The following is a 27937-nucleotide window of genomic DNA, read 5'->3' as shown; positions in this document are numbered from 1 at the left end:
CTTCTGCACAGATCTACCTTCAACTCTTGGGTATCACCCGTGACAAGATACTGAACTCAACGGCTTCCAAAACATAATGAGCTCCCTCATTTTTAAATCAGTTCAACTCCAGTTTACAAATCTCCGAGTTAATTTAGAAGATATGCTCTGCATGAAAACAAATTCAAGTTCATGATTTCTTCTCTTATGTATAAAAAGGTGGTTAAAAACACTCATGGTTGTGCCTAACTGGCCTACAGCTATGCTTTAATTAGATAACTTGTGACAAAATGTTGCTCACAAACCCCATGCTGTGCATATCTAATACAAAAAAAAAAGTCAGCCATACAAGTCCTTCAAAACTAAGTCAAAGTTATTTTAAGTATATTAGAAATGCTGCATATTTTAAAATCTGGCTTTGACTGAATGTGCTTTTACTGTTTCTAGCCCTTCCCACCTGATGGGCACAGGTCGAAATACCTGTGGCTGCTGTACAGCTGAGAATAAAGCAAGCTTTGCCCGGGTGATGTGGCTGATACCCTCAACATCACCCTGCTGCTGGGGCTAATACTCAGTGAGGTTGGTATTTCACAGAAATGTTAAGCGGCTGCACGTATATAATAAATCGCCATACACTGTCCGCTGGAGAACTTCGCCACTTCAGCAGCTTTTCTAGAGCCCAGGACCATGTTACAGTCAGACTTTGCAATAAGATACGGAATTACAGGAAGAACAAAAGTAATTTTCTGTTAACTGTGTAACTATAAATCTAAATATACTTATGAAAAAGAACTTGTGCTTGTGTTGAACATGTCCCTTGGGCAGCTGGAAAAAAGAAATCCTGTTATTTCAAAAGCTGCAATTATTTAGCAGTCACAGCGAATTCAGTGCCAGTTTGTTTATGCAGTTCCTATGAACGATGATGCAGCCAGTGTCTAAATTGAGTTCGCTCTTTCCCCCGGCATAGCGAACTGTTTGTCTAAGCTAATAAATGTACATATTAACCCAGCCACCTCGTAGGAAGCCTGTTCTACGCTCTGTTCAATATTTTCTAGTTAAACTAATCGGAACCATTTGCTCAAAAGACTTTTGAGAGCCTCTCCCTCGCAACTGGAACGTACATACTTCACACGCTGAATTTGAGTAGTCTCAAAGTCCCAAGTGGTTTTAACGGATCGCCACTACTGAGAGCTGTAAATACTTTCCCAGCAAGCCGCAAGCATACCACTGAAGCCAACATAAAACTCTTTTAGGAACCTGAAGAATAGCAAAAGCTAGGAAAAGTCATGGGAGTAGCGCTAGATACATTCATTACGAGTAACAGACATTTTTCAGTCTTGGACATTTTCCTGCATTCTTTTTTAATAATTGAATTTTGGCAGCTGCATTAATTCGTGTTAACTATGTAGTTTAATGGGAACTACTCCATAACTTAGTGCAGTTCACCATTCATTTCATTTAGGACCTTTTATAAGCATTAATCAAACCGATGGCCAATCACTCTTGTCATGCTGAATCAAACCAGAGCCAGAAGGCAAAGGGAACAAAAAAGGTCTAATGAACGCTGCCATTCACCTCGTGTTATAAATAGACATGTAAGCACAGTGATGCCAACTCTCCTCTTACCTGTGAAACTCTGCCCTCACTCCGATTTTAAAGATGTGACATTTCAGAAAAAAAAAAGATTTTGCCCTCCATCAACAAAACTACTCTGCTAATGATAAAAGGGATGATGAAAATCAGGCTGGCAGGGACTCTGAGAAATCAGAGTCTACTCCATCGCCCCATAGCCGGATCTGCTTTCGTTTACGCGTGCCTGATAACTGCCTGTGCAGCCCGTTCTTAAAACTACACGCAACACGTTTGTAAACTAAAAGAAGTTGTAATATGCAGGCACAGGATAATTTATTTATTTTTAAATGACATAGTCATGCTTTGCAATGAGAGATCCACGTATTTTGACTGTCTTATGAAAGTCCCGGGGTGACTTATTCTGAAGCACTTTGCTGCAGAAAGCGCTCTGGAGAGCTCGGGAATAGAGAGCAAACCACTCCAAGGGCAAAAGAAACCACCTCTTTTGACACAATATAGATTCATGCAGTTCTTAATTTATAGCACAAGAGCTAAAAGATTATTCTCAAAAGTAACCCAGCTTAAAAGCTTTAAAGCTTTTTTTTTTTTAAAACAAGCTATTTAAAATGTATGTAGACATCTGTTGTTTTTACTTCTCAAATCCAGCCAGCAATATGGAAAAACTCTTCTTTCATTTGCATTTTCTTTACTTGTCATTTTCAATTCTTTTTGGAAGTATGTAACATGCTCTCCTTATTGGAAATAGCGTGGTGCTAAACCACGCTAATATATTGATTACATATCATACTATGAAAAATTCCTAGCTTTATTATTAGATGTTCACAGAGGCAGCTGGATGCTACAAGCAGATGCCGTCGCTGAGGAGCTGCACAGTGAAAGAAAATATACCTCTTTGGGTTTTGTTGTGTTTTGTCTTATCTTGTTTAATGCTTAGAAAAGAGAGACTTAATTCATACTTACTTTACTTAAATGTAAATACCAAAATGGAGTAATTAGTGTTATGCAATAATTACACAGTTATGAAGTAATAATGCTTAGTGCTTTTGAAAAACAGGGAATTTATAAAGAAAAGATGTATTGTTTTTAATACCAATATAGTAGGTGAAACAACAGCTTTAGGTCTTCTTATCATATATGGCTCAGTCCTATCACTGAAGCTAAGCTTTTCCCACTACCCCTAATGCAAAAGGCCCACATCCTCCACTTTGAGCTTTACATATCAACACTGTTCAAAAACGTTCAGTACAACACAGTTTTAAAGGAGGTATTTAGTTGTAAAAGGAGGTTACATTTTGAAAAGTGCATTGGACCTACGAAGGAGATTCTCAAACAGGCACTTCAGCTCCCAAACCTCACTGAAGGTCAAGCTGACCCACAACAGCTAACCCACATTTTTACGCCAAAGACTTTTCACCGAGTCCACATTAACAGTAACTTTTGCACACAAGATTCATGGCTCCCCTGCATGTTGCTCAACTCAAGGTCGTATTCAAAAAACAAACCAAGAAGCAAGCAAGCAAACAGAAAAAATAAAAATATTTCTGTCTCCAAAGGGTAAGTAGCTTCTCAGCATTGCTCAGGGTCACAACTGGCTCCCAAAGTCGTTTTGGCACTTCTCTAAGTCTCATTTAGCACCTATGCCCATAAGCAAAAATCTTAAGAAATTTATGCAAAGCCCTACAGAGCCTAGAGCCAAAACAGAAAACTTAAGTTAGAGATGGCTGAAGTAGGTAGCAGGGGCAGCAAACTGTGCCGTCACCCGCGGGGACGGGGAACATCTCCGTTGGTCCCATGCTATAGCACGGCGCTACTCTCCCCGTGGCCCCGATAGGCAATCGGCCCGCGGTCACTGCGATGGCTCCGCACATGAACACACCAACACACTCGAGGTTTCAGAAAAGCTCCCTTGTCAGAGAGAAACAGCTTCTTTAACAAGCTGTTTGGCAGAGTATCTCTGCAACCATTGCAGGCTGATCCACAAAGTTTAAAAATCAGACTACGCATAGACTTGGTATAGTTAACTTTCCAACAGTCATTCTCCTGTGGATTCAAAGGGATTTTTGTATGAGTATTTTCTCCCCTTAAACGTAAACCTGTAGATCATACCCAGACACAGCAATTTTCCTATGATCAGCCAAGTGAGCATCAGTATCGCAGACCTTGTTAGTTTATTTTTAATAGGATTGCATTTAAACACCATTATCAGAAAATGGCAACACTGGAGTTTCACTCATGCGCTTTTTACACGTGTCAGGTGCTGAATAACTTGATACTCATGATGCATTGACAAGAATTACATTTCCAGAATGGTCCAAATTAGGCACTCAACTCCCATTCCATCCGTGGCAATAAAAATTAGCTGACTGTCCTTCAAGCGCACACCATTACCAGGATGAGCTTCCCTTTACCTGCAAGTAGGCATTCACCTCATTATTCACAGACTCCATTAAAGGAAAATCACTCAGAACAAATTCTTCAAACTGCTCTAAAAGCAAAATAAGATATTGAACAGGACTGGGAAAAAACTTTATATGGAACTTCTCAAAGATAGGACTGCTGTTCATCCCAGTCCAGCCTCACTGCTGGCACTAGCCGGTATCAACAGCATCAGAGTAAGCTGGGAAAAACTCTGTGGACAATAGGTATAGATTAATAGATGCTTATAATATAACAATAATTATATTATATTATTACATAGAAGTGGATGCTTCTTCCCATAAAGGATTAAGTCAGCCCTGAAGCTCACACACACAAATATATATACACATATATATACACGCATCTTCTGTTTATATAAAAACAGACACACAGAAGAGAAACTGTTGAAATCCTATTTTGCATCGTGTTCAATGTGCTTATATCCATTGAATGCCAGATCTTGAATCAATCTACAAATCTGTTGGTCCCAAAGCTACACTCTGATAGGAAGCTCCACAAATTAACATAACACTGTTTAAAAGGGAAAAAGAAATAAATTCGTCAGCTTTAAATTTGCAGCAGAGATGTTAGCACTCATGCCGACTCAAATATTTTGTCTGTCTCAAGGGCATTCAGTCGCAACACGAGTTTCTTGACTCATTGGGGGTGCTGGATAAGCCACTTAGTCTGCTCAGACCGCTTGGCTGACCTGCTTTATCTAGTTTAAGATTTATTTTAAAAATAAATAATAAATCAGAATATCGAGCACGTTCACACATAAAAGAAAAACTGCAAAAATTTCTGCAAAACTCTGCGGATTCCAATACTTGCACTGACTCAGCATGACTGCAGGAGCGCCAGGCAGTTAGTTATGCATATGTTATCTTGTACCCCATCTTCAAGTCTCCTATTAATAAAATACTCTTCACACTTCAGTCTCGGCAAGGACAGCCCCTTTCCCCCTACCATCCTTTGAAACTGTTCCCACTGTTCCCACCCTTATGTTTTTCCTCTCTTCAGTTGCACCACTCCAGAAGGCAAAACAAATCTGAGATCAAGAGAAACAGAGGGATTTACAGTAAAAACCTGTCAGGGCTCAGCCAGCTTTACCACAGAAAACCTGCGGCACTACGCGGTGCTTTGCAGTTTGCTGTTTATGCCAGCACAGACCCCCGTTACTGCCAAGAATTCATCGCTTCTGTCACAGGGTTACACAGCTCTGCTAGGACTGTGATTTTTAATTTCTTAAGTACAAAAAGAATCCTTCAATGGAGTAGCTAATGTTTTGGTATCAGCTACAGAGTGCCCCCATAACGCTATTTTACTGTCACTACTTGTATTTAGCACTGGGCGACCACACCATGCTCTCCGTTAGCAACGCAACGGTGGGTACCTGATTTCAAAGGGAAATGTTTCAGTTTCCGTTGCAAAAATTCATTTTAAACACTGTCCAAATGTATTTTTCCTGTATGGAAAAATATACCTAGCTTCTGTGAAGCCATTGAAAGCTATTGATTAGGTAATACATTTTTTAAATTCTCTAAATAAGGGGGAGTGAACACAGAAAGAGTTATTGATCCATCTAGTCCAGCACCTTCATCTTAGAAAGCCCGGTTACATTTCAGCAGGTAAACCCAGTATTTCCAACAGAGTTTGGGTTGCCTGTCCCGCATCAATTCCCTGAAAGAGAAGTGTCTTCCCAAAGCCTAATTTAAATATTTGACTTTCATATTTTCAGGCGACAGTACCATTAATTTTCTCTCATCTCAGTGAGAACTAGATATCTTGGCACCATCAACCTTCTGGGAACGGGCACAAGAACACATTGGACACTTTGGTCCGCTTGACTTGACAGGGCAGCTGTAGGGAAGGAAAACCCACGTTGCTATGTCGCAGACTCAAAGTTATACCTGTAAGAAATATAACAAATGCTATCAACGTTTCCGTTTACACCGAACTTTTCAGTATTGAAACTTATCAGGAAAACAAACGGGAGGAAGGTAGTCTTTGCTTTGGGGAGAGATTGGGTTTTATGTTCATTTGTCTCATTTTTCCCTAAAGTAAACCATCATGAGATTTGTCATCGATTACTGCACCGCTTTATCCTGCCAGCTCACGTATACATATGCCCTGTTCCGCAAAGAACTATAAACTCCGAGCAGAGGATAATTAAATAGTCTATTCTGTGTTTGGTTTCTTCAACAACATCGCAAGACATAAGCAAGTCTGATTCACCCCACAGTGTGGGATCACAGAGGAAGAGATCCTCGGGTTACTCCAGTTTTGTTGGGTTCACCAGGTTCGGCAGAGCTGCTGCAATGTCCATCCACTGAAGATCTGCCTGCTTCTCTACAGTTTTGCAAATTATTTTTCAATGAGTATATACCAATAGGGTACATCACTGGGTTTGACTTCTAACATTAGCAATGGACTATAACTGCTTTTGTAAATATTTCAGGACCAGTGCATTTGTACGAGATCGGCTTAAGCGGCGCTCGCAACGGCAACGTTAGGTTTCTCATTTTTCATGCTTTCATTGCTGTGTCAAATGACATTATGGTGATGCAGGCTTCCTTCTTAATGCTACTCTCTACCTAAGTGATTCACACACAATGTGATCCACGCCTGCTTTATTCAGTGCTTTCCATGACCTTGATCTCTGAATAACCATTTTGCTACAGGAATTTATGCAGCAGAGTCAGAAGTAAAAGTGATTTGACCAAGATGCACGGTGCTTACAATCGTTCATTCTTGTCAAGAAGACCTAGGTGATTTCATAAGCCACTTGTCTCACATGGCCTTACCTTTGATGTAGCTTTTCTTCTGCAATGGCAAACAAAACCAGTGCTAAAACCACTTCATATTAAAAACTCCCTATAGTAAGAGGCACTTGCATAAAAAAAAAGCTTCCAAATTGCAGACAAGTTGTTTGTAGCTTATACATATGGATGCTCGGTAAAAATTAGCAACAATGTTTTTCTGCAAACACTGTCTTTCAGATCCATTTTTTTGCTTTTTGCTACTACTTTCTCTCACTTTAGGCAATGACCTAGAATTATGTCAAACCAGCATTCCTGATCCAACAGTACTGGCAAACTGTTCCTTTCTCTGTTCCTCCTTAAGGGACATTTTAGGAAGAGAAAATAAAAAAAAATATTACCTCAATGTTGATCCATTTAACAATAGCTGCCTGATTCAAAGGCATTGATAGTGTAATTCTAAATATATGCATTATTATGCAAAGAATAGTTGACAAAACTCTCAACCTCAGAAGCAGCGATGCTCTTCCCTGGCCGCATCAACACGATTAGAGCTATAGTTTGGTCTTTGATGCAATTAAGGGACAGTCCAAATACTAAGCAGGAAGAAAAAGAAATTATGTATGACAGCAAATCTATCAATCCAGTTACAACCACCTACAGAAAACTGGATTTATAGAATTAGATCTCTCCTAGATCTCTACCAGGACCTGAAACCCCAGGCATTTATCCCACCACCAAACGGGGCTGCAATCAGAGTGAGATCCCACAAGTAGGTATAGGGTATGGAAAACCTTATTCTGGATTTATGTCACTTCCAGAACATTTAGGGAGTTGGGGTAGGGGGGCTTCTTTGCTAAAACAGCTAAGCAGACTTTCAGTCTCGCTTAACAAAACATGAAACAAAAAAGCTATATAAAAAAAAACCCTCAGAGGCCAAACGGGAACAAGCCCAAAATACACTTCTGAAAGCTAGAAAAATATTTAGAAAATAATTGTAGTTGACACTGGTTAACACATTTAATCATCTTCAAACATTTGTTTAAACGCTAAGTTCTCTAAAGCTACTGAGCATGCAGATGATTTATATAGCAACCGGCTAATCTGCACCAGATCTTTTAATTTTCATTACACAGGGAGAAGTGGCGAAAATATTGCCAAAAGGCCATGATACAAAATTAAAATTTAGCAAAATACATTATCTTTTCTTGCAAATTCATTCACTTCTTGCAATTGTAGGGCTATAGTCCAACACAGAAGGGGTTACTTTTAGCTCTTTAAAAGAACTAATGGGAACTCCATTGTGAAACACTGTTTCTTGCAAATAGCCTCATTATTTAAAAGATCAAAAGCATCTTGCTACCATGTGATATTACTAACTTTGATCTGATACTGTCTACTCAGACTTCAGAGGAGATAATTATTGGACTGTTAAATTTTTTTTTGCTCAGACTGCAAATGTCTCACTTATCCCTCTTCTACAGAGGGATACACTACAGATACATTAACAATTAAAGGATTACATCAATATTAAAAAATGCGAGTCTTGCAACAAAATACTGATGGGCAATTTATAGTTTGTTACATAAACAAGCATATTAACGCTAAGGAAACACACAGAAATATCTGCATTTGTATCTAGCCAAAGAAGAAAATAAAACTATCAATTAATTATTCTGTTTATGAGATATAATGATTACATAAGAAGCTTTAGTGCATTCGAGAATTTCCTACTGGCAAGGATGGATTCAACAAATACACAGATTCTGAGGGAATTAGTAGCCCTGGTATATTGCTCTGGAAAGACAAATATCAGGGGATTGCTGTCATCGTCTCTCCAGTTTAGTCATGTAATTTCTTTTGAATCCTTTGAACATTTTCTGTTATTAATACAAACATACATGAACACAATGTTTCATTTTCAGTGAAGTCTCTCACAAGTGAGTGATCTACTCATGCAAATAAGAAACGTACATCAATATTGTGCCTGAGTTACAGCTCCACTTTTTTTCATTTGTTGTCTATTTGTGAATTCCATACGTGAACAGAAACTTTACCAAAGAAATCTTTTATCTACCAACAGGTAGAAATTGAATACAATTGCACTGTGCCATGGCAATGCAGTTTTGGTTTCCCCTTGAGACTGCAAAGAGTCAGCAGTTGTAGCATCTTTCGTCTTTGTGTCGGTCTAGTTTCATGCTTAGCACTATCCTGGCATTCTGTCGTCTTCTCCTAGAGATTTTCATCATCTTATATTCATCCTTACAGTTGTGTCAGATTGCCATCACATACCTCTCAACGTGCATGAAAATTTATGTACCTTTAATTTCTACATGACACGCTTACAGCAGAAGGCATAATGAAGCCAAAGCTAGATGTACTACAGACTGAACGCAGACAGGAATAAATTTTTCAAAAGGTACGTAAAGGACTTGGATGCAAAACTCCCACCTAATGTTCATGAGAACTACATGGTCAGAAACTATCTAAGCAATAATGTACGCAATGATCCTCCAGCCACAGTCGCTCTTACCAATAGATATTGCAATCTATTATTGGGGTGAAATATCAGTGTAATTTATTTCTACTTCTCAAATGACAATTAGTCACCTGCTGCACACGAGATTTGAAATCAACATATTTCAGTAAGGCAAATAAAGCATACTGCCCAACAACCTACCTGCCTTTTCAGTATTTGATTCCTTATAATGAAAACAATTCCATAATAAATGAACTTCCACAATTATAAAGCCACATTTTTATTTTTACCCAGCAAAACAATGTATTACATTAATGCACCTGAAGAAATAGAACTGAACACTCCATCACTAGTAATTATTATATTTTATTATGGCTTGATAAAAGGATATTGTTATACAAGCACTGAAAATCCTATAATCCAAATTAAGGCTCAATTCACTAATGAAAGTATTTCACACATAAGCTTTAAAGCCAGAATGCAAAATGAACAATATGTTATTGTTTGACTAAGTATTAACTATGTCATTCTTTAGATCTGATGGAATAACACTAATGTACTCTGCTATTGTTCAATGGTTTAAATAAAGAAAAAAGAAAAAAGGCAGCTATTAGATTTAAACATATTTCTGATTCCATTAATATTTGCCATGAGGAAGGAGCGTGGGGGAAAGCAGGTTCTGTCGGGAGGGTGCTTTCATAAGATCTGACAGTGGGAACCCTCAGAGCATCACTGCTGAATGAGGACTTCCACGAATTTACTTGGACTTCTGTTAATTTGGTAAGAAGATGTTAAATACATTGATTTTTCTTATCTTACCTTATTGACTGTTCATGACATAAAAAACAACCCAGCTACAAACCTGATTTTCAACCCACTTGACATAGTGCACAATGGGCACATCCATCGTAATGCCAAAAATAAGGCTTCAGGAAGGAGAAATAAAGGGAAAGGACCCTGTGCAGAAGGCAGTAGCAATTAGCATCTGATACCATAAGATGTTCGGCAACAGCAAGGCTATCGGGCACGGTAGGAAGTATGCAAAGATTTACAGGACGTGGTTTCCATGGGTGTGAATACCTGATCAAAGGAGGGAAGGGACTTGTATGGTTTGCAGTTACTTGGGGTTCTGAAAATTAAGTCAATTCTGGAAAAGGGAATAATTAAAAACGTTCTTGGAAAAGCAAAGTGGGTGCAGTTCACGTACTCACCCATCACTGACAGCTCTGCAGAGCCACTGCTGTTCTCGTTCTTGTAGGTGACTACACACGTATATGTCCCAGAATCGTCGTCAGTCACGTTTGATATGAGTAGGTTACTGCCAGCCAGTAACGAATACTTTTTGGACCTGAAACATTGATCACACATGTCCGCAATATGTTAAGGTGCTATCTCTATCTAGACAAATACACACAGTAATTACGCTGCAAGTAATTCTCAGCTGTGATTTTTACTGTTAATAGCTTTACACTTCCATTTTAAATACCAGCCAGGTGACATTTATGATCAAATTCCACCCTCGGATTCGGTGCAGAGATGAATTACAGCAGCAGGTTAAGAGACACGTCTAGTCCCATTATTATTTAGCAGGAAAACCTCATGGCCTCCAAGTCCACCCCACTGAATTTAAGGCATTTCTCAGTGGTTTGCCTATACTTTGCTGAAGGAAACATAGTGTTAGATACGCGACCCACAAAGGACTGAGCTACCTGACAGGGAGCACTTCATCTCCTCGCAGCCACGTGAAGGTGGGAGGGGGGTACCCAGAAACACAGCACTCCAGAACAGCATCCTTCCCTTCCATGGCCACCACGTTCGACGGTTGCTGAAGGAAAAACTGCTGTCTGTGCAAACCTGGATCTACGAGAGCAAAAGAGACAGTTATCATCCATAAAAAAGAAAGCCAACAAAATAAAACAACACTCTCTTCGTTGGGAATGGGGAATGTAAAACGACCGATCAATAACAGACCCAAGAGACCACGGCTTTCACAGATTCTTACTGATGGGAGAAATAGAAAATCATAGTACAGACATATAAAAAGTGTATCAAATGGCAATCTTGGAGCTGCTTACAGGTTGAACCCAAGGGAGCAATTTGAAGGCAGAAAAATACCAGCTTTTGGGAAAGTGAGAAAGGACTGTTTATAGCCTGGTATTAGAGTCAGGTCTTGGAAAGCCACAGGAAAAGGCACAGTCATGGCAAGAAAAGAGAGATATACATAAGGTTAAGAGTGGTACTGGATTAACGACGCTACTTTGGAGTTGCAAGAGGGAAGTTCATAAATACGGTAGGTGAGAGAAGACAAGGAAAGCTTCAAGTTAGGAAAACACAGAAAATGAAGAACGAAAAAACTCAAAAAATCTGAATTGGGAAGGAATATGTAGAAAGATTGGTACCCCAAATTCTCCTTTGCCTGGCCAAAGGTGTCCACACGGACACCCTGCGTGTCGGAGGCCGTCTGACACACCGACCTGTGGGCAAGTGAGTTGAGCTTTAGGATGAGCTAAATCTCTCCATAAGCGCCTCTGACTGCCACGGGTGGATCACCCTGACCAGGGACCGCCCACGCTCAGGTGACGACCTAGACCCAAATCCCACCCACCGCGCCTGAAATACCAGCAAACAGAACCATACGCCAAGGAAATCAGTTGGGTTTTTTTGCTTTTTAATGAATCTGTTCTTTCTCTCGAGAATGACTTCATTTTCTTATCACAGATGTTGAAACAAATGTGCTGGACTACAGCCATTAAACATTACTCCTTGTTTCCTGACACAAATATAAAAATTACACCATAAAAATGAATATTCCCACCAAATTAACAACTACAAGGTCTTCCAGAATCATCTCCAAGTAATTAGCTGGTTCTCCCATAGAAGTCGAAAGAAACTGTAACTAGCTGCAGGCATTTGTTATGGATTTACAACAACAGCATATTTCAACTTCTTACTGTAACCAGATGGACACGCAATTTCCAGCCACCAGTAAGTGCAACTGATGCAGAAGTTATCCCCCACAACTCAATAGCTTCAAGCTGTGAAGACATCTTAGCTGATCACAGCGATGCCTTTGGCCTATGAATTGCATAGTATCTCTTGCAATAACCACAAATACACATATTACCTTAACATACGCAATTAAATACATGGTAGCTAACCAGCACAAAGTTTTTTTGTTTGTTTTGGGGGGGTTTTGTTGTTGGTTTTTTTTTTTTTTAAAGTCAGTTATCCAAAAATGAAAACAGATGTGCAAACGCAGAAAGCAAACAAAATCTGTAAACAGTATCCAGACCTTAATACAGCTTAATACCGGAGTGTCTCCTTCCCTTCAAAAGCACTTAGTTCTCAAATCACAAAGAGGTCATCTTTGATTAAAATAATGATCCTAGCTAGGATGGAAGATGTGAGCAGCAGTAAGAAGCACAGCCATAAAAATATAGGGAAAATGACATCAATGAAGATTAAATTTGAAGTTAGAAAGAGGCGACTATTGATTATTGAAACCGAAGGCTTTAGTAGAATACATTTGGCTGAAAAGGTTCTTCAAGTACATCCAGAATAAATGGAATGCCAGAGCTGGTATAGGCTGGATATTAGACTAAGTAGCAAAATCCTAAAATATGCAGAAGTAGCTCAATACGTATTTCTGTTCTGTACTTGGAAAAAAGCAGGATAGCACATTCATGTTTTACAGTGATGTGAAAAACATTTTTGTTGTTCTTGGAGACTAGAATGTTAATGAGACATCACTACTGTCCTAACTACTCCAATGAAAATAATGTTTTCATTATAACTCTGTCAACAATCTGAAGATCAGTTAACAACTAGCATAGATTAAAGCAACACCATACTTCAAGCAAACTGAAAAACAACAGTATTTTATTTGGGGTTTTTCCGCTCTTCTGTAATTTGCCTAGCAAAATTTTGGAAGTTCTTGAGGGACATAATTGAATGAACATCCCAATGAAAGCAAAACTGTCAGCATTAAGGTATGCAGGCAGATGGCCAGACCAAGCACCAAGCCCAAGGTTAAAACTAAGAGGTACCAGTGTGAGAAACCGCTGAACGCTAGGAGGGGAAAGTCACTGTCCAACACCAAACTGGGACTCAAGTATTTAGCCAGTAATGGCAGATGACAGAGGATTGACTCAAAGCTAGGTAAATATTTTTAATTATTATTTTGGGATCCTCTAATTAATCTAAAATCAAAGATGCTTTAGTCTAAAACACATTTCAAATTAGTTTATTTAATGGGTAGCTTCACATCATTTCAGCATGAGAAAATACCACTACTACACATCCCTGTAACATATCTCTGCTTTTATCCCCGTTAAAGCTTACACTTAATAATCATCTTGTTGCTTGCTTAGCTCCCTTTTCCAACACTTCTCCTCATTTAGGACAGCTCCTTTTGCCTCCAGCAGCCACCTGCGCCCATAACGTGGCGGTGCCTTGGGCTGGCTGCTGCTCGCCTGCTCTGCAGAGAAACGCCCCATTGCCCGGGGGAGGGAGAGGGTCCCGTGCTCTGCCATAGCGCTATCGCCTGCTCTTCATCGTTTCCACCTCTTGCTCCATTCGAGGCTCACAAACAGAAGCCTAAGCTTGTGTTTGAACTCTTCTGAACTCCCTAATGATATAGCTAGCTGAAAAGGTGGCATCTTCTCTACATCCCTCTTTCATCTGGAAACACAGCTCAAAAGCAGATGAAAACCAAATGTGTCAGTTGTGAAGCAACGTTTTGCTGCTTGATTTCCAGTTGAATAGGGAGCACAAGGTACAACCAAAGTTAGCAGCTTAAAGCCACATAGAGAATCGAAGAAAATATCTGTTACAGGAAGAAAAAAAAAGAAAATATCTTATCTTTTTCAGAAAATAAGAGGAGGGAGAGGGTTGTGGTTTCAAACCCGTGAAGATCAGAACTTGCACATTATTCAGGCAAGTCCCCAGCAAGGGCTGAGCCCCGCAGGAGGTGGCAGCTGTGCCCTCCCCGTCACGGGTGGCAGTCAGCGTCGACTGCGCCGAGCACAGCCCATGGCAGTCGCAACCGCAGTCGGTCCTTATGTCCGTACGGTAAAGGCCAGCGTCAGCTTTACTACAGAGGGGTCTGGATAGAATAACTAACACATTTTGTTTAAGCGTCAAGACGCAAAACCACAGCTTCCATGATACGAAATGCTGGTTTTCCAGGAGTACTTAGTAAGGAGGACTGACATGCCATCGCAGACTGTTAAAGGTGGCATATCACCACCTCCGGCTTTGTACCACCTTCCAAAAAAACCAGAGGTGGTCTAAAACCAGAGCTGAGTAACTAGGACATGAAAGGCAGTAATATCTGAAGCTACAATTACTTAACCATAACCTTACAAGGAACCAAGGAGTCTCCAAAGGCACCTTCTCCTTAAGGTGGACATCCACAATTTCCTCTCAACTGAGATCCGACTTGAAGAAGGGGATGGTGTTGGATGTTAGAAGAATTCATTGACCAAAAAGTCTGTGGGACCACAGACTGCAAACCTCTGCAGCAGTGTTATCTGCAGGTGGCACAGCCTCCACCCACTGATGCTTGGCAGGGGAAAATCAAAACAAATCATTTAAAAAAAAAATCACAACACATGTTCTGAATAAACTACAAAAATGTGCACCAGTGACACAACAGACCTTGTGAGGAAATCGGGTCTTTTGGGGGGCTTAAGGAAGCGGTACACAGCAGCAGCAATTTCAGTATCTGGTTCAGACTTGTCTGATAAGACTGTTGCACCAGTGCAACCAGGTATTTCCAGCTGAGAAATAAGAAAGATCAGACCATCAAACTAGATTTTTACTTTAGAGAGAAAGCAAAAATGAGCGAGGAGATTTTAAGACTAAAGGGCCATTAAATCTTGTTTCTCGTATAAGACAGGCCACAGAATCACACCCATCCTGAGCTCAGAAGCACGTCTGAATAAAGTGCATTCTTCAGGAAGGCACCCAGTCTTGATTATAAAGATATCCAACATCTTGTTATGCCCTTCTCCACTTGATTAAAGAGCACTCGGTGTATTCTCCCTGACAAGGCACTTGTACGCATAATCAACCAGCTATGGACTAGCTTTGGCAGATGAGAAATCCTTTGCCCTGGCCCCACTGGAGGCATTGACTCCATTTCAGCCACGATTCAATCTCTTGCGCACCAACATGTCATTTGTGGCCTGAGCTCACGGCTGCGATGCCCCCATCCACGGGGACGCGACAGGACACCTCCTCGGCCTTTTTCAGCATTAGCTTTCCAAGCAAACTGCTTGACCGGGACCACGCGGAGCAAGCTGCTCCCGCCTACGGCCGCCGAGCCCCACCGCGGCCGGCGCTCACAAGGCTCGGAGCCTGACGCCGGACCAGCACCTGGGCTGGAAGCAAGGGCTGCGCCGACTTCCCAGCCTGCAGAGCACCTACCCCGTTGCTGGCATTTGTTGATTTTATTTTATATATTAATGTTTAAGAACAAACAGGTACACCTAAAACCAATTATAAAGCCGTGAGCTGTAAGAACTTACTTTCCCCAAACAAAGCAAAACCTCTCGTTTCGTATTTAGCATTTTTCTTGAGCATACAACATGCAGTAATGAGGTACAGCTATACCCGTATTTTCCACACTCGTTAAATCAATGACACATAGTTGAAATTCAAAACCACAAATAGGATTTGCGAATGCCTATGTGATTTCGATAGTCCCCATTTCACTGATATCTGAGAATACCACACTATTCGCAAAAAAATACATACCTTCACAAAGCCGCATTATGATAAGTTGTTTTATCTCCATTTTATAGATGGCTAACGGAGTAATTGAGATAGCTTGTGATGTAACTAAGGACATATATGTATTCTGCACCAGGGAAAGGTCCTGAAATTATTTTTTTTCTCATTCTTATGTTAAAGGTATCGCTTCTGTCACATGTTACCAGCATACGTTATAGTCAATCACTGATCGTTCTCTCAACAAACCCTCAGATTTGTGTCAATATGCATCGATAAGAGTCGAGGATGTATTTAACTCTCATACCAAATTGGTCTTAAGCAAGTGGAACTCAAGACGATGCAATTTATTTCTGTCTTCCAAGGAAGATGAAGTTGCAAGGAGTTCACTTGGATTCAGCCATAGAGAGACAACTCTTCAGCACTCGAGGAGAAAAATGTTACTGCAGTATTTTAGCTACATTATATATTGGAAAAAAGGAAACGCTTTCATAAAATGTGTTGCATCCTGCTGTATGGCATCTTACTGTGCTAAGCTGCTTTGTGCTACACTGCATTTGTAAGTGTTGTTCAATTGACAAAGGACTTCCGTCATACCCATGAAAATTTTTCTGAACGTATTTGGATAATATTGTACTTTGCCAGTACAATTTTATTTTTTATTGCAGCAGTTTTTATATTGTAACTTGCAGAACTGAGATGCCTTTAATGTGACACTGATGTGACGGAATATCTCTACATGTTCATAGTCACATTTCTAAATTTGATTAGAAGAGATAAAGATTTATACCAAATAAAACCCAATTTTGCTCTCTGCTGTCAGTGAAGAAAGGCCAGCAAAATTCCCCAACCTGATCTCACCATCATGCCTAGAGGCTGAACACTTAATCCCAATAAGAAAGCAAGGGTTATGTGTGAACAGCGTTGGAGAAATCTGTCATTAAAATGATACCGATCTCTCAATATACCGAATGCATTAAAATGTATAACCAGAACGCAGTTATTACTTTGGGATTTTGCTTTTTTGCCGCCACCTCCCAACCCCCTTTGCTAGCATTTTTCTGCTTCAGCCCTCCTGCCCTCCCCTCCCAAAAAACAGAAGCCTGGCTCAGCAGAGCTCTGGGATGCGACATGACCAGGAGCACATAAGTAGTAAGGACACAAAGATTGTGACATGAGCACCGACACAAATCAGGGCGTTAAGACATTCTTCTTACTGTAGTAACTTCAAAACACATTAACTGAAGTGCAAGGAAAACTGTGCCAAGGCACTGCTGGAACGTGAGCCTATACATCAGGAGTCCTATTTCTAGCTTTAATGATGATTTCTTGTGAGACACTCAGTTTCCTCATCCATAATGAAGACAAAAATATTTACAGCCCTTTGACTTGTTCTCCGAGATCCTTAGGTAAAAGAATAATATAAAATTTATTACTGCAGGGGTAGGGAAGGGACGTTGCTGGTTTGTATTTACAAGACAAAAGGAGGAAGCTTTTTCTTTAGCCATTAAAGTTTTAGAGGCAAAATTGAAACAGAATGAGGAACTGCTCCACAACTACATTATCTTCTATCCCAAAAATGGAGAACAGAGCTGAGGCAAGAAAGCAGCAACACATTTACACTCTTACTTTCAGCTGCTGCAGAGCTTTGGCAGATGCCATTTTAGACCTACATTGTCCCTGAGATGCAAAGACACAGGCAGTTAAAGAGCAGTGGTTCGATCCAGGTAGTAACTGAATCCAGAAAAGAACCTAATACAAGATTTTTGATGCAGCCCCATGAATATAACTGGAGAGGAGTTACTCCCAGTCCTAGTCTGTTTTGAGTTGAAAAAATAAAAATAATTTTAAAAAAAAAATCAAAGACTAGCTTAGTCAACTTTTAGAAACAAGTAGCAGCCCCAAAATTATTCGTAGCTTTTAAATGGTAAATGGGACAATCTTCTAAGCCATTTTTATGGCCGTTCTCTAAGCCTCCTCCAAACCTCCTGCAACCTTTCTGAAATGGCGGTCGCCAGTCAGACGCACTAGGTCACACTGACCTCGGCACGGAAGTCGCGTCTCCAGTGCCAGGACCCTGCGTCACTGGCGTTACCCCACCAGGATCTCACCAGCCTCTCACAGCACTGCTTCACCCTTGTTCTGCCGATTACTCAAGATGAACCTCCACAATTTTTGTCACAGGAAAGTGTCTGCTCCAGCCCCTGGGCTCTCCTCTGATATGGGCGATAGGACCAATCACATTAAAATATTCCTTTTTTTTTAAATTCTGCCCCATTTATAAAGTTCTGTCTAGTGATCCATATTCTTCAGTATTTACCATCTCTGCGAGGCGTGCATACGCGTTCAATTGCAGTTTCATTGTTATATGGTATATTAGAGAGCATAGGATCAAGAATATATCCCTGGCTCTCAGTGAAGACTCCCACTAAAAAAAAAAATTCTGCTCAGTAACAATTTCTACTTGGAGACTTGATGGCTATGAATCTGACCTAGCATATAGATGCTATACTGATTTTCAATTTCTCTAATGTCTTAGGCAGGCAATCCTCCCAGAAATCTACTATAATGATACAAATCATCACCAGAAATTACGCTGACATCATCTGTTTTCATACACTGATATTGACTGGTTTTAATTGCATGGACCATCCTGTTATTTTGTGTCTCAAAGATGCCAGCCTGACAGACCATCAGGTACTCAAGGGTTGCTTTGTTCCAGACCACTGGAATCTTCAGTATTCAAAATTTATGGTCAAGAATTAATGGTCCTGAGAATTCCTCAGCTCCTCCAGGAGCTAAATTTTTATTTGGCTATAATGACCTGAAAACATCTGGTTTTGGACAAGCTTTTTAAGCCACTCATGTCAAGATAGCACTAAATTTTTTGTTTTTTAATATAAAAATATCTTTAAATAATCAATGCCATGCGTACAAGCACATATTTTTTCAAAAATTAGTATGTTTAACTTTTCTGCCTTGTAAATATTGAAACAAGTTCTACCACTTTCACCCATTCATAGTAATATTGTCTCAGTTATAGCTGAAAAACATTTGTACCCTGAACTTTACTAATCCTTGATATCTTCCACGTCTTTGATTCCTTTGACTCTCCACAAATTCTGTTTTTTAATTCATAATTACTATTATCAGATTACTTGCTCCAATTCTTAGATTTTTCTAATTTCTTTGTAACCAGACTGCTGGGGGTTTCAATTAAGACTGCCTTTCCCTTCAGTGTGTTATAGGAACATTGTACTGTGCGTATATAAACTATACTTGCAAATCCCCAGTAGCCATTGGATTCATTCCACTTAAATTCTCTCTGCCTGCTAACTGGACTCCTGCGCATGGGAATTCTCTTCTGGTTTGAGAGACAACTTTACGGAATGCAGTGATGATGAGAGAGTTTTATATGTTTTGCTAGCAAAGTGGGTTAATGGCAGAGAAGAAAGCAGTGTGTTTCATGCAATTAAATAAAATAAAACAAACAGAAAAAGCCCCCCCAAAACCAAACCAAACCCCACAAGTTCATAAAATGCCAAACCTGGATGCAACTTTCAGTTGCATCCATCATCTCTAATGTTTCAGATCTATAATAGTCCTAGTCATTAATAGTCACTAATAGTTTATTAGTATGTTATTATTAGTTCTGATTAGTTATAATTATTGTTAGTATGAAATAATAGTCCATATTAAAGCTCTACTGCCACTATTTAGTATAAAACAAACTTCAAAGCAGGAATGCAAAGGCCGTTCCAACATTACAGAATTCCCTTTCGTTTGGGATTCTTTGTGGAGTGCATTTTGAGAGCAGAATCAGAGATAAGTTTGAAGTGAACTACCTTGTTCTTCTCTGTATGCCCAAATTTGCAAGCCAGCCTACGGTCCACTAATTGACAGTACCAGCATCCTCAAGCTAGCTCAATTTCATAAGGTTAATCGTATACCAGGAACCTTCCAATAACTTATGCTTTCAAATACATTCAGAATTAAATTACATAATATTCTTAAGGCCCTTGTTCTGAACTCAATCTGTGCTTCAAATGGAAGTACTAAAACCAATCCATTTAGAGCAATCACTGAAACATCAATGCATATTTCATAAATAAAAACACTAATCTGGCAACGAGCCAGGGAGTTGTGGAGCAAACAGCTCTTTAGCGGTATTAGTTATTGTTCTTGTGATTGCATTGGTCTCGAGATCCGCTCCGTGCTAAGCGGACACACGGACTGGACCTCTCTGCCTGCCCGCTCATTTTTATTCCCAGCTAGGCAAGCTGCTGTAACATGGGAAACTGCTATTTATATGTATTATACAAGGGATTACTTAAGCACTAATCAGATTTACCTAGGGGAGAGAGGCAAGATAGCTCACTCCCCAGGATTATTAATAAGCATTTTAAATTTAACCTTTTTTTTTGTTAAAGGTCAAAATATAGCTAGCTTATAAAGTGACCTCAGCAATGCTATTCATTTGGGCAGCTGGAAGTAGGGATAACCAGATACTGGAAGTTATTACATGGATCTTTTCTAACTAGGAATTTACCCTGTAAGAATACGCACGGAAAGATGACAGCACACGTACACGTGTGCATACTCTCACACTGCTGCCTTGTTCTCAAACGTGACTTTAACAGATGACACCTTAGGAGGATATATTTACCAAACAAGAAAATATTTTTCCCCCAATGCATCCAAATACTACTAATAATTAAGGAAAAAAAACAAACCAAAACAAAACAGAGAACTTAACACTATTACTAAGTAACAGAGCATGTTCTGTGACAGGGCACACCCCATCCAAATGGTTCTCTCCTAATGAGGTAAAAATGAAACCTTTAATAGAAATTTTACCAGTTTAGCAGCACAAGTGATGCCTGTGCCGGGTGCACTGCTCAGGGCAAGGCTTTTGATCCAGTTGTTGCTCAGTTTGAAAAGCAGGAGGAGCAGCGACGGAAAATCTAACCTTGATTTAAGTACGATTGATGGAAAATTCAGTAGAAAAATAAACAGTTCCAAGGGCTATTACCAGTTTTAAGTGTTTAACTTTTTTCTACATGCAAGAATATAGCTTCACATTTCCAGTTGTTATTTTTTCACCTAGTTCATAAGAACCTGCCGATTAAAGAATCCTTTCCCCCAAGTCAGCGCTTACAGAGCACACTAGCAGCAAGTCTATAAAACCTCCTGGATAAAGTACAACATTTCCCGTGTGTTCACCAAAAGGCAGGCTACGTGCAGTAAACACTCCGGTTCTTTTCTGAACTATTATTAATTTATCAACATTCACTCCTTCAGCTATTGCCTCAAACTAGAAGCTCGTATTCAGGTTTCTGGTAACAGAAATCCCTTCCAAAGACCCCGAGCTCTAACCAGAGGCTTCGCACACTTGCGTGCATCGCCTCGCTGGTAAATGAGCATCAAAATACACGTGGTGCAAACGAGTTCAGCTTATACCATGATCTGGATTCATTTGTGAAGGGGACCTGACTCTGGTCTTGTGCATCACCCCTGCAATTTCTGCATCTATAAATGACATTTTTTTTTGCTGGGGTTTTTGTTTGGTTTTGTTGTTGTTCGTTTTTTTATGTACTAATGAGAATTAGGGCAAGGCACCCCTGCACTGGAGAACATAAACGTGAAATTGGTTAGATTTAAAAAAAAAAAAATTTAAAAATTCACAAGTTCAGTATTTATTTTAAGTGGGCCACATCTGTTGGAAATCTGTTTTCATCTAAGAATAAACACCGTTAAGGACTACCTGTGGAGGTTAAGAATAAGGTGAAGACCTGACTTGGACAATTACTGGCTGTTAGGGAAGTGCATCAACACAGGGATCCTCCCAAGGTATAAAAGATGAGAAGAAAGCTTTAACTTATCTTTGCACCTGATACAAGTTCAGCGTGTTGCATGAGGAACTGATGGCTGAGCTTCAAAGAGACTGCGTGCTTGAGCTTAGCCAGACCTTCCTAAAGACCAAGTTTAACTACAAAACTCGTATTAAATAACAAACTCCTACTAAACAAGATAATTCAGTATATTCCACCCCTTTCATTTCCCAAATGGGATGTCCTCGGACAAGATGCTTCCTGTATTTACATGACTATTCAAAATCAACCTAAGACAGTGGTAACTGCAAAACTTTGTCAGTACCACAATATTACGCTGTATTTAAATAAGTCTTGCATTGCAATTGCTCTTCTTCTAAAAGCGGACTCACTTAAGCATCAAAGCAAGCCTGAGCTCACGAGGCAACTTCTGTTGCACGCAGTTACTTAAACATGACCATCAAACTCTCCCTTCCCAATTCCTTCTCGCGGGATCAATTCGGCCCTTTTTGCTGCTGTTATCCTTCTCTCCTCAGAAATGCAACCGCGAGGAAGGAGCTGAATCACAACCAAACTCTATTCGCATTAAATATGAAGGAATTACATGATATTGTTACCATTATCTTGCACTGCAGCTCAGCAGACAAGCTCAGAGAGAAAGAAGGAACCTCTATAATAGACCATACTAGAGCAGCAGATTACTTGACCAGCTCATGATAAATGCAGGATTATTATTTATAAATAGAGAATTAATAGCTTTCAGGCACCAAACTACTCAACTTTCGCTTTTAAAACATCATCTGTATTTCTCAAGTGTACAGACCTCCCAAAGAAACTTACTCATTAATTTACAGAAGCAATGAATTTGGCTAAGAATTAATTCCCTAATACTGGTTTGTGTAAGATCTTTTGCTTTTTTTGGCACAGTAGTATTATTCCCTCTAAAGTAATGAGGTGAGTGCATGCAGTTATCTGAATATGTGTTTCCTCATGTTTTCAGTACTTGCTGAAACTTTTCACCTGGGATTAAGTTTCTGGACCCCAGAGAAAAGAGCTGCACTTCAATTAGAAAGGTGAAAAAACATGCATTTGAAATGAGCTTCCTGCAAAAAGCTGCAATGGCTACTCTTAAAATTAAGAGCAATAGATTAAACCTGACACATTAAAAATTCCTCAAGAGCTTTGCTCAGGTTTCTTGGGCTTTTTTATACAAGTTCTTCAAAATCTGTTCTCATATGGCCTGGGTACTCTTATGGGCACATGGAGGATTTAGCAAGGCTGGAGCCGTTTGTAAAATGTGTTTATTGATGTGCTGGGGAGAGAATCAGCCCCTTCCAGAGCTTCCCCAGGCAGAACCAAACTGCACGTAGAAAACACACATGCAAACGGTCGCTTGTAAAAACTTCCTGCTCAGTGCTTTGCCCCCGGTAGACACATTCACACACCTACAAACCACCTCTCTTTAGTAATGGGGGTTGAAGGCTCAACTTTTCCTTCATTTACACGGCGAGTTAAGCTACAGTAGTTAAACTACCACTATCAGGAAATCAGTAATTCCTTCATCCAAATATTTTGTTTTTCTAACCTGTATTCATGTTGGATGATGAATTTTTCTATCAAGAGGAGATACAGATCTCTCCAGACCCACCACAATGTCGAATCAAATATTTAAGCCAGAGGCACTTTAACTAAAGAAACTAAATGATTGAAGATGTTTATCCCTTGTTCTTTTTTGTTGCATTCTGTTTGGAAGCTGTAGAGAAGATTAGAAATTATTCGCCAGGATTGTGGTCCGTTTCGCCACAAATCCTGACAGATATACACTGTGGGTTCAAAGAAATCACAACCGCTATCTGTGGAAGAAGCTGCATTTTAAAAATACAGAATTACGATATACTACCTACGCTTTTGTTTTGTTGCCTACTCCCTTGAATAAGATTTAAGACTTTTCTTTTTTTTCTTCCCCACTAACCAGGGGAAAAAGGCCAGCAAGAGTATTCTGCCTTCGCTAATTATGGAAGAGGAGAGCTGCAACGGAAGAGAGATTTCTACCAACAAGCAAAAACAGGAGAGGCAGAATTAGCAGCAAAGTATCACATAGCTCTGAACCATCAAAGCGTGCACATGAGAACAAAACTCCCAAGAGGCTCAATAAGATCTGAATTTTTGTTTCAGGAGCACCGTTCATTTCTTATAAGAGCTGCTGTCTGCTCACATTATCCTGAAATGAGACCTTGTGCTGCTTGCCCTAAGCCAAAGTCTGAGGGACTCCACTAGTTCCTTGTTATATATTTTCCTCATTATTTGCTCCAGTGTTTCTCTGGTATAAAATTTTAACATGCTGGGAAGAGATATATTAATTCCCCTCTCTCCTATAGACAGCCTGAGAGAGGCCATTTAGCCAGGATGTTAACGACCGAAACTGGGAAAAGGAAGAAACACCAATCCATCCACAAATGATCTGATATGTAGATACATGGCAAATGAACAATACTCTGAAGAGCTGCGGACACCAAGAGAAGTCTTCCAGGTCTGTCTAAAATACAAAGTTTTATGATTTTCTTAATTTTAATCAAGATATCTGAAAAAATATTTTTTTTCCCCATGGATCTCAAATTGCCATGAATAATCACGGAGCTTGGAAGCCCCAAGAACAGCCACCCTGTAAACCAACAATTGGGGAACAGGTCCACGCTAGAGAGATCAGGCACAAACTCGGGTCACCAAAAAGATAGGGAAAAACCTGCAGGTAACTCCAGGTGATGTGGTCTTCCCCTGCTGCCAGCTGTCCTGGCTGTAATTTTGCTTTGCAGCTCCAAAAAAGGATCAATACCTACCTACTGTAGCAGAAAGCGAGGACATGGGCTTTGGTTCGTAATCCTAAATTTAGAGGGTGTGGCGGTGGTTTGGTTTGTTTCTTTTGGTGTCAAATCGCAAACACAGAAGAAACTGTAATCCCCCAAATTCCGCTGTAATAAATCCCAGAGCTATTACAAGCCACTCCTAGAAGCGAGGATGAACTCATCAAGTTTCACACGTTGTTAATATATGGACACTTCCCCAGGCCTGATCCTGGCCTTCCTGATCTCTATAGTATTTGGACCATCTCAGAAGCCTGAGAATCCTGCTCAGTTACCTCTCACTTAGTGAGAAATCAAGCAAACCAACAACATTTGTCTAGAAAATGCATATATTAAAAAAAAAATTCTAGAAATACATCACCCCTGTCCCATTTAATTAGTGGTTACACGTTAGCGTGTAGAATTAGAACGGAAGGAGTTTTTGCAGTAACACCTTTTTCAAATCACTCTTTTGGTGCTTTGATACTAGACTGCAGTTGTAACCATTCATTTAGCTGATGTGTTTATTAAGAGGGAGAGCAAGATGCTCACTTGGCCATGAATTTAGGAAGATTACCTGTCACAGTTAAACTCTGTCAGATCCCAAACTCTGGTCTAGGCAACTTGGCAGATCACATCAGGCACTGAAATATCCAAGCAACTTAACTTTGAGTAAGTAAATTCAGCTGCTAGTCCCAACAGATTGCTCACAGTCAATGGAGTGAGAGGAGCTCTTCCAGAGAGTGCTCTGGGAAAATAATTCCAGTGCTCTCACCAACGCTGTGAGATGGGAAGTACTTGTCTCCCTCCGTTGACCACGTAAAAGAGACCAGCTTCATACATATCTGAATTCAGTACTTGAAGTTAGGCAGCATGAATACTTTCCTAAGGTCTCAACTCCTCACCTTTGCATCCAACTGCTTCTAAAGGTCTCCAGGCTCTTCCATGTGAAGAAGAACTTGGAAGCTTGCAGAAGTAACTGGAGAGAAAGTGGGATAAATCAGCCTAACTGCTCCAGGAGGAGCGACTGCTCTTTCAGAGAGCCAAAGGACACGACCAGACAAGAGAGAAAGGCGATGTAGAAGGGTCCAGTTCTTACCTGCCAAAACTCTGACTTCTGCATCATTTCCAGTTCTCGAACTGGCTGGGTTTTTCGCCAGGCATCTGTAGATCCCACCATCCCCATGCTGAACCCTGCTGATCTGTAAAGCTCCAGAGGGCAGGACGGCCACCCGCGTGTCGGCCGGGCTCGGGAACAAGTCCTCCTGGTTTCGCTGCCAGTGCACCACGGGCATGGGCTCGCCAACAACTTCACACTTCAGCAGAATAGTGTCTCCTGCAAAAGCCGTGACAGATTCTGTCTGGGAAAGAAACCTCAGTGGTCCTGCAAACACAAGCAAAAAAAGCAATTAGATAGCTGCTGAAAATAGAAGTTGCATGCTGTTTCCATGCCGATTTGGATTTTTTTAACAATCCAGACTAAAATTTATGCGATATTCTGAAAACTACTTGGAGATTGCTATAATTGCAGGGTGACTAACACCCTCCTTTGTCAATTATACTCATTAACAACAAAGAAAAGATGTGTTATCAACATAGAGAGTAACGAATTGCACCTGCTACTTGCAAACCCACTCAGGAACAACTTTAACAAAGTACAGACACGCTATCGGGCAATACAAACTGTTCAGAACAGGGGGGCATTCAAAGGAAAGCACAACTAAACCTACGTAAGGTTAGGAAAATGTTACAGTTGCATCTTGCTGTATTTCTCCTTCCCTATGCCGTTCTGCCCAAATAAAAGGAAAAATACTCCAAAAAGCCTCTCCTAAATAAACTGCTTAGGTCACGTAATCAAATACTTCACATGAGGAATGACCTGTGTCTGTTTTTCCATGAAATATTGTTGACACGCGAGGGCAGGAGAGCAGAGGTGGGAGCTTTAATTGCACAACCCCCAGATGCCCCAAGCCTTGCTCGGTGCAAAAACGAGGACCACGTCCTTCACGTGCTACAGAAGAGAAACCCAGCAAGAACAGGACACGCTCTGCAAGTGACAGAGGATGTCAAGATCATGGACTTTATCACCTGGAACCATTGTTGCTTTACAAATAGCACAGATAAACTTGCAAAGAAGAAAAAAAAAAAAAGAAAAAAGGAAAAAAAAAAATCAGCCCTCTTTCCAGCCAAGTATGAGAAGGACAAATCAAGAAGATAGGCTGAAGCAACTGCTTGGATCAGGAATGTGCTAGAGATGCTGTGGACATATTTTGAGGACCTGCTCTGGCTCTATCCTGGCCAGTCCCTAGAAACGACCCTACCAGCCCCCAGCCCGGCCGGGCACACTCGCTGCCCGCAGGGACTATTTGAAGCCATACCAGCAAATATGATCACTCAGAAGTGTGTGCAAACATGCACCAAATGTTTGACAGAGTGAAAAACTTGCAAGACAACACTAAAAGCAACTAAAAAGTATATAGGAAACAAGCATCTTTTAGATTCTATCAGCCAGTATACAGCGAAGGCTTTCAAAAAAGGAGCTGTCAGCAGAGGCTATAAGCAGCTGAGGAAGCAAAGAATTAAGACCTGACTCTCCAGACATTTAAATGCCACCCAAACGTTCAGCTAAAGCAATGTACCAGGGAATGATCACGTACCAAAAGAGACGTTTGAGTGGGAGCTCTGAGCTGATTTCCTGGTTCAAACACCTGTTTTCTGGTGTGATTTTGGCCACCCATCTCTTGTCTCAGTTCTCCTCCTCAGACACATTGCTCCAAGCTCCCAGACCATCCGCAAAGATGAGATCTCGCAACCCAGGTGAAGCACTTCCATAAGCGAGGCAGGCAAATTCATTCGCAAGACACAAACTGGCTCAGTGAAGGCTTCCTAACGGCATTTCCACACATGAAAAAGAGCCTACGTGAATCTACTCTTGTGTGGGCAGCAGTATTTCCTAATTGCCGTGTGTACAAGTTATCCCTATGAACAGAGTGAGCGAAGAAAAGGCAGTCGTTCCCAACCCCATCCACGCAAGCCCTGCCACCCGCTGCACCCTCGCACACGCTCCCGTTACAGCCAGGATGCTACTTTCCAGCCGAGGTATTGGCACAGACGCACAAGCAACAGCTTTTCACCCCCAGCAAAGCTGGTGCGAGCTAGAAAAATAGAAGCATTCAACACTTCAATTAAAAAAAAAAAATTGAAGATAAACGCAGTGTGAACAGTGATGGAAAACTGTTGAAAACTGCAGACTTTTCCAGGAGGAAAGACAGCTAAATCTAACAATTTACTGTAAAAACTAGACTA

The 27937-nt window shown here is 40.5% G+C and overlaps 1 protein-coding gene across 1 annotated transcript in view; it reads right to left on the bottom strand.

The window, feature by feature from the left end:
• The window catches only part of LOC142075313 (netrin receptor DCC-like), a 566343-nt gene that overhangs the window by 275566 nt on the left and 262840 nt on the right, over positions 1–27937 (bottom strand). Inside the window, exons 3-5 of the mRNA XM_075136492.1 lie at positions 25731–26015; positions 10938–11088; positions 10440–10576 (exon numbers count right to left, since the gene is read on the bottom strand). Of these exons, the coding sequence (XP_074992593.1) occupies positions 10440–10576; positions 10938–11088; positions 25731–26015 (573 nt within the window). The remainder of the gene's footprint in view (positions 1–10439; positions 10577–10937; positions 11089–25730; positions 26016–27937) is intronic.

Source organism: Calonectris borealis, chromosome Z, assembly GCF_964195595.1.
Source record: "Calonectris borealis chromosome Z, bCalBor7.hap1.2, whole genome shotgun sequence".
Taxonomy (NCBI): domain Eukaryota; kingdom Metazoa; phylum Chordata; class Aves; order Procellariiformes; family Procellariidae; genus Calonectris; species Calonectris borealis.
This window is presented reverse-complemented; position numbering and strand designations above follow the sequence as displayed.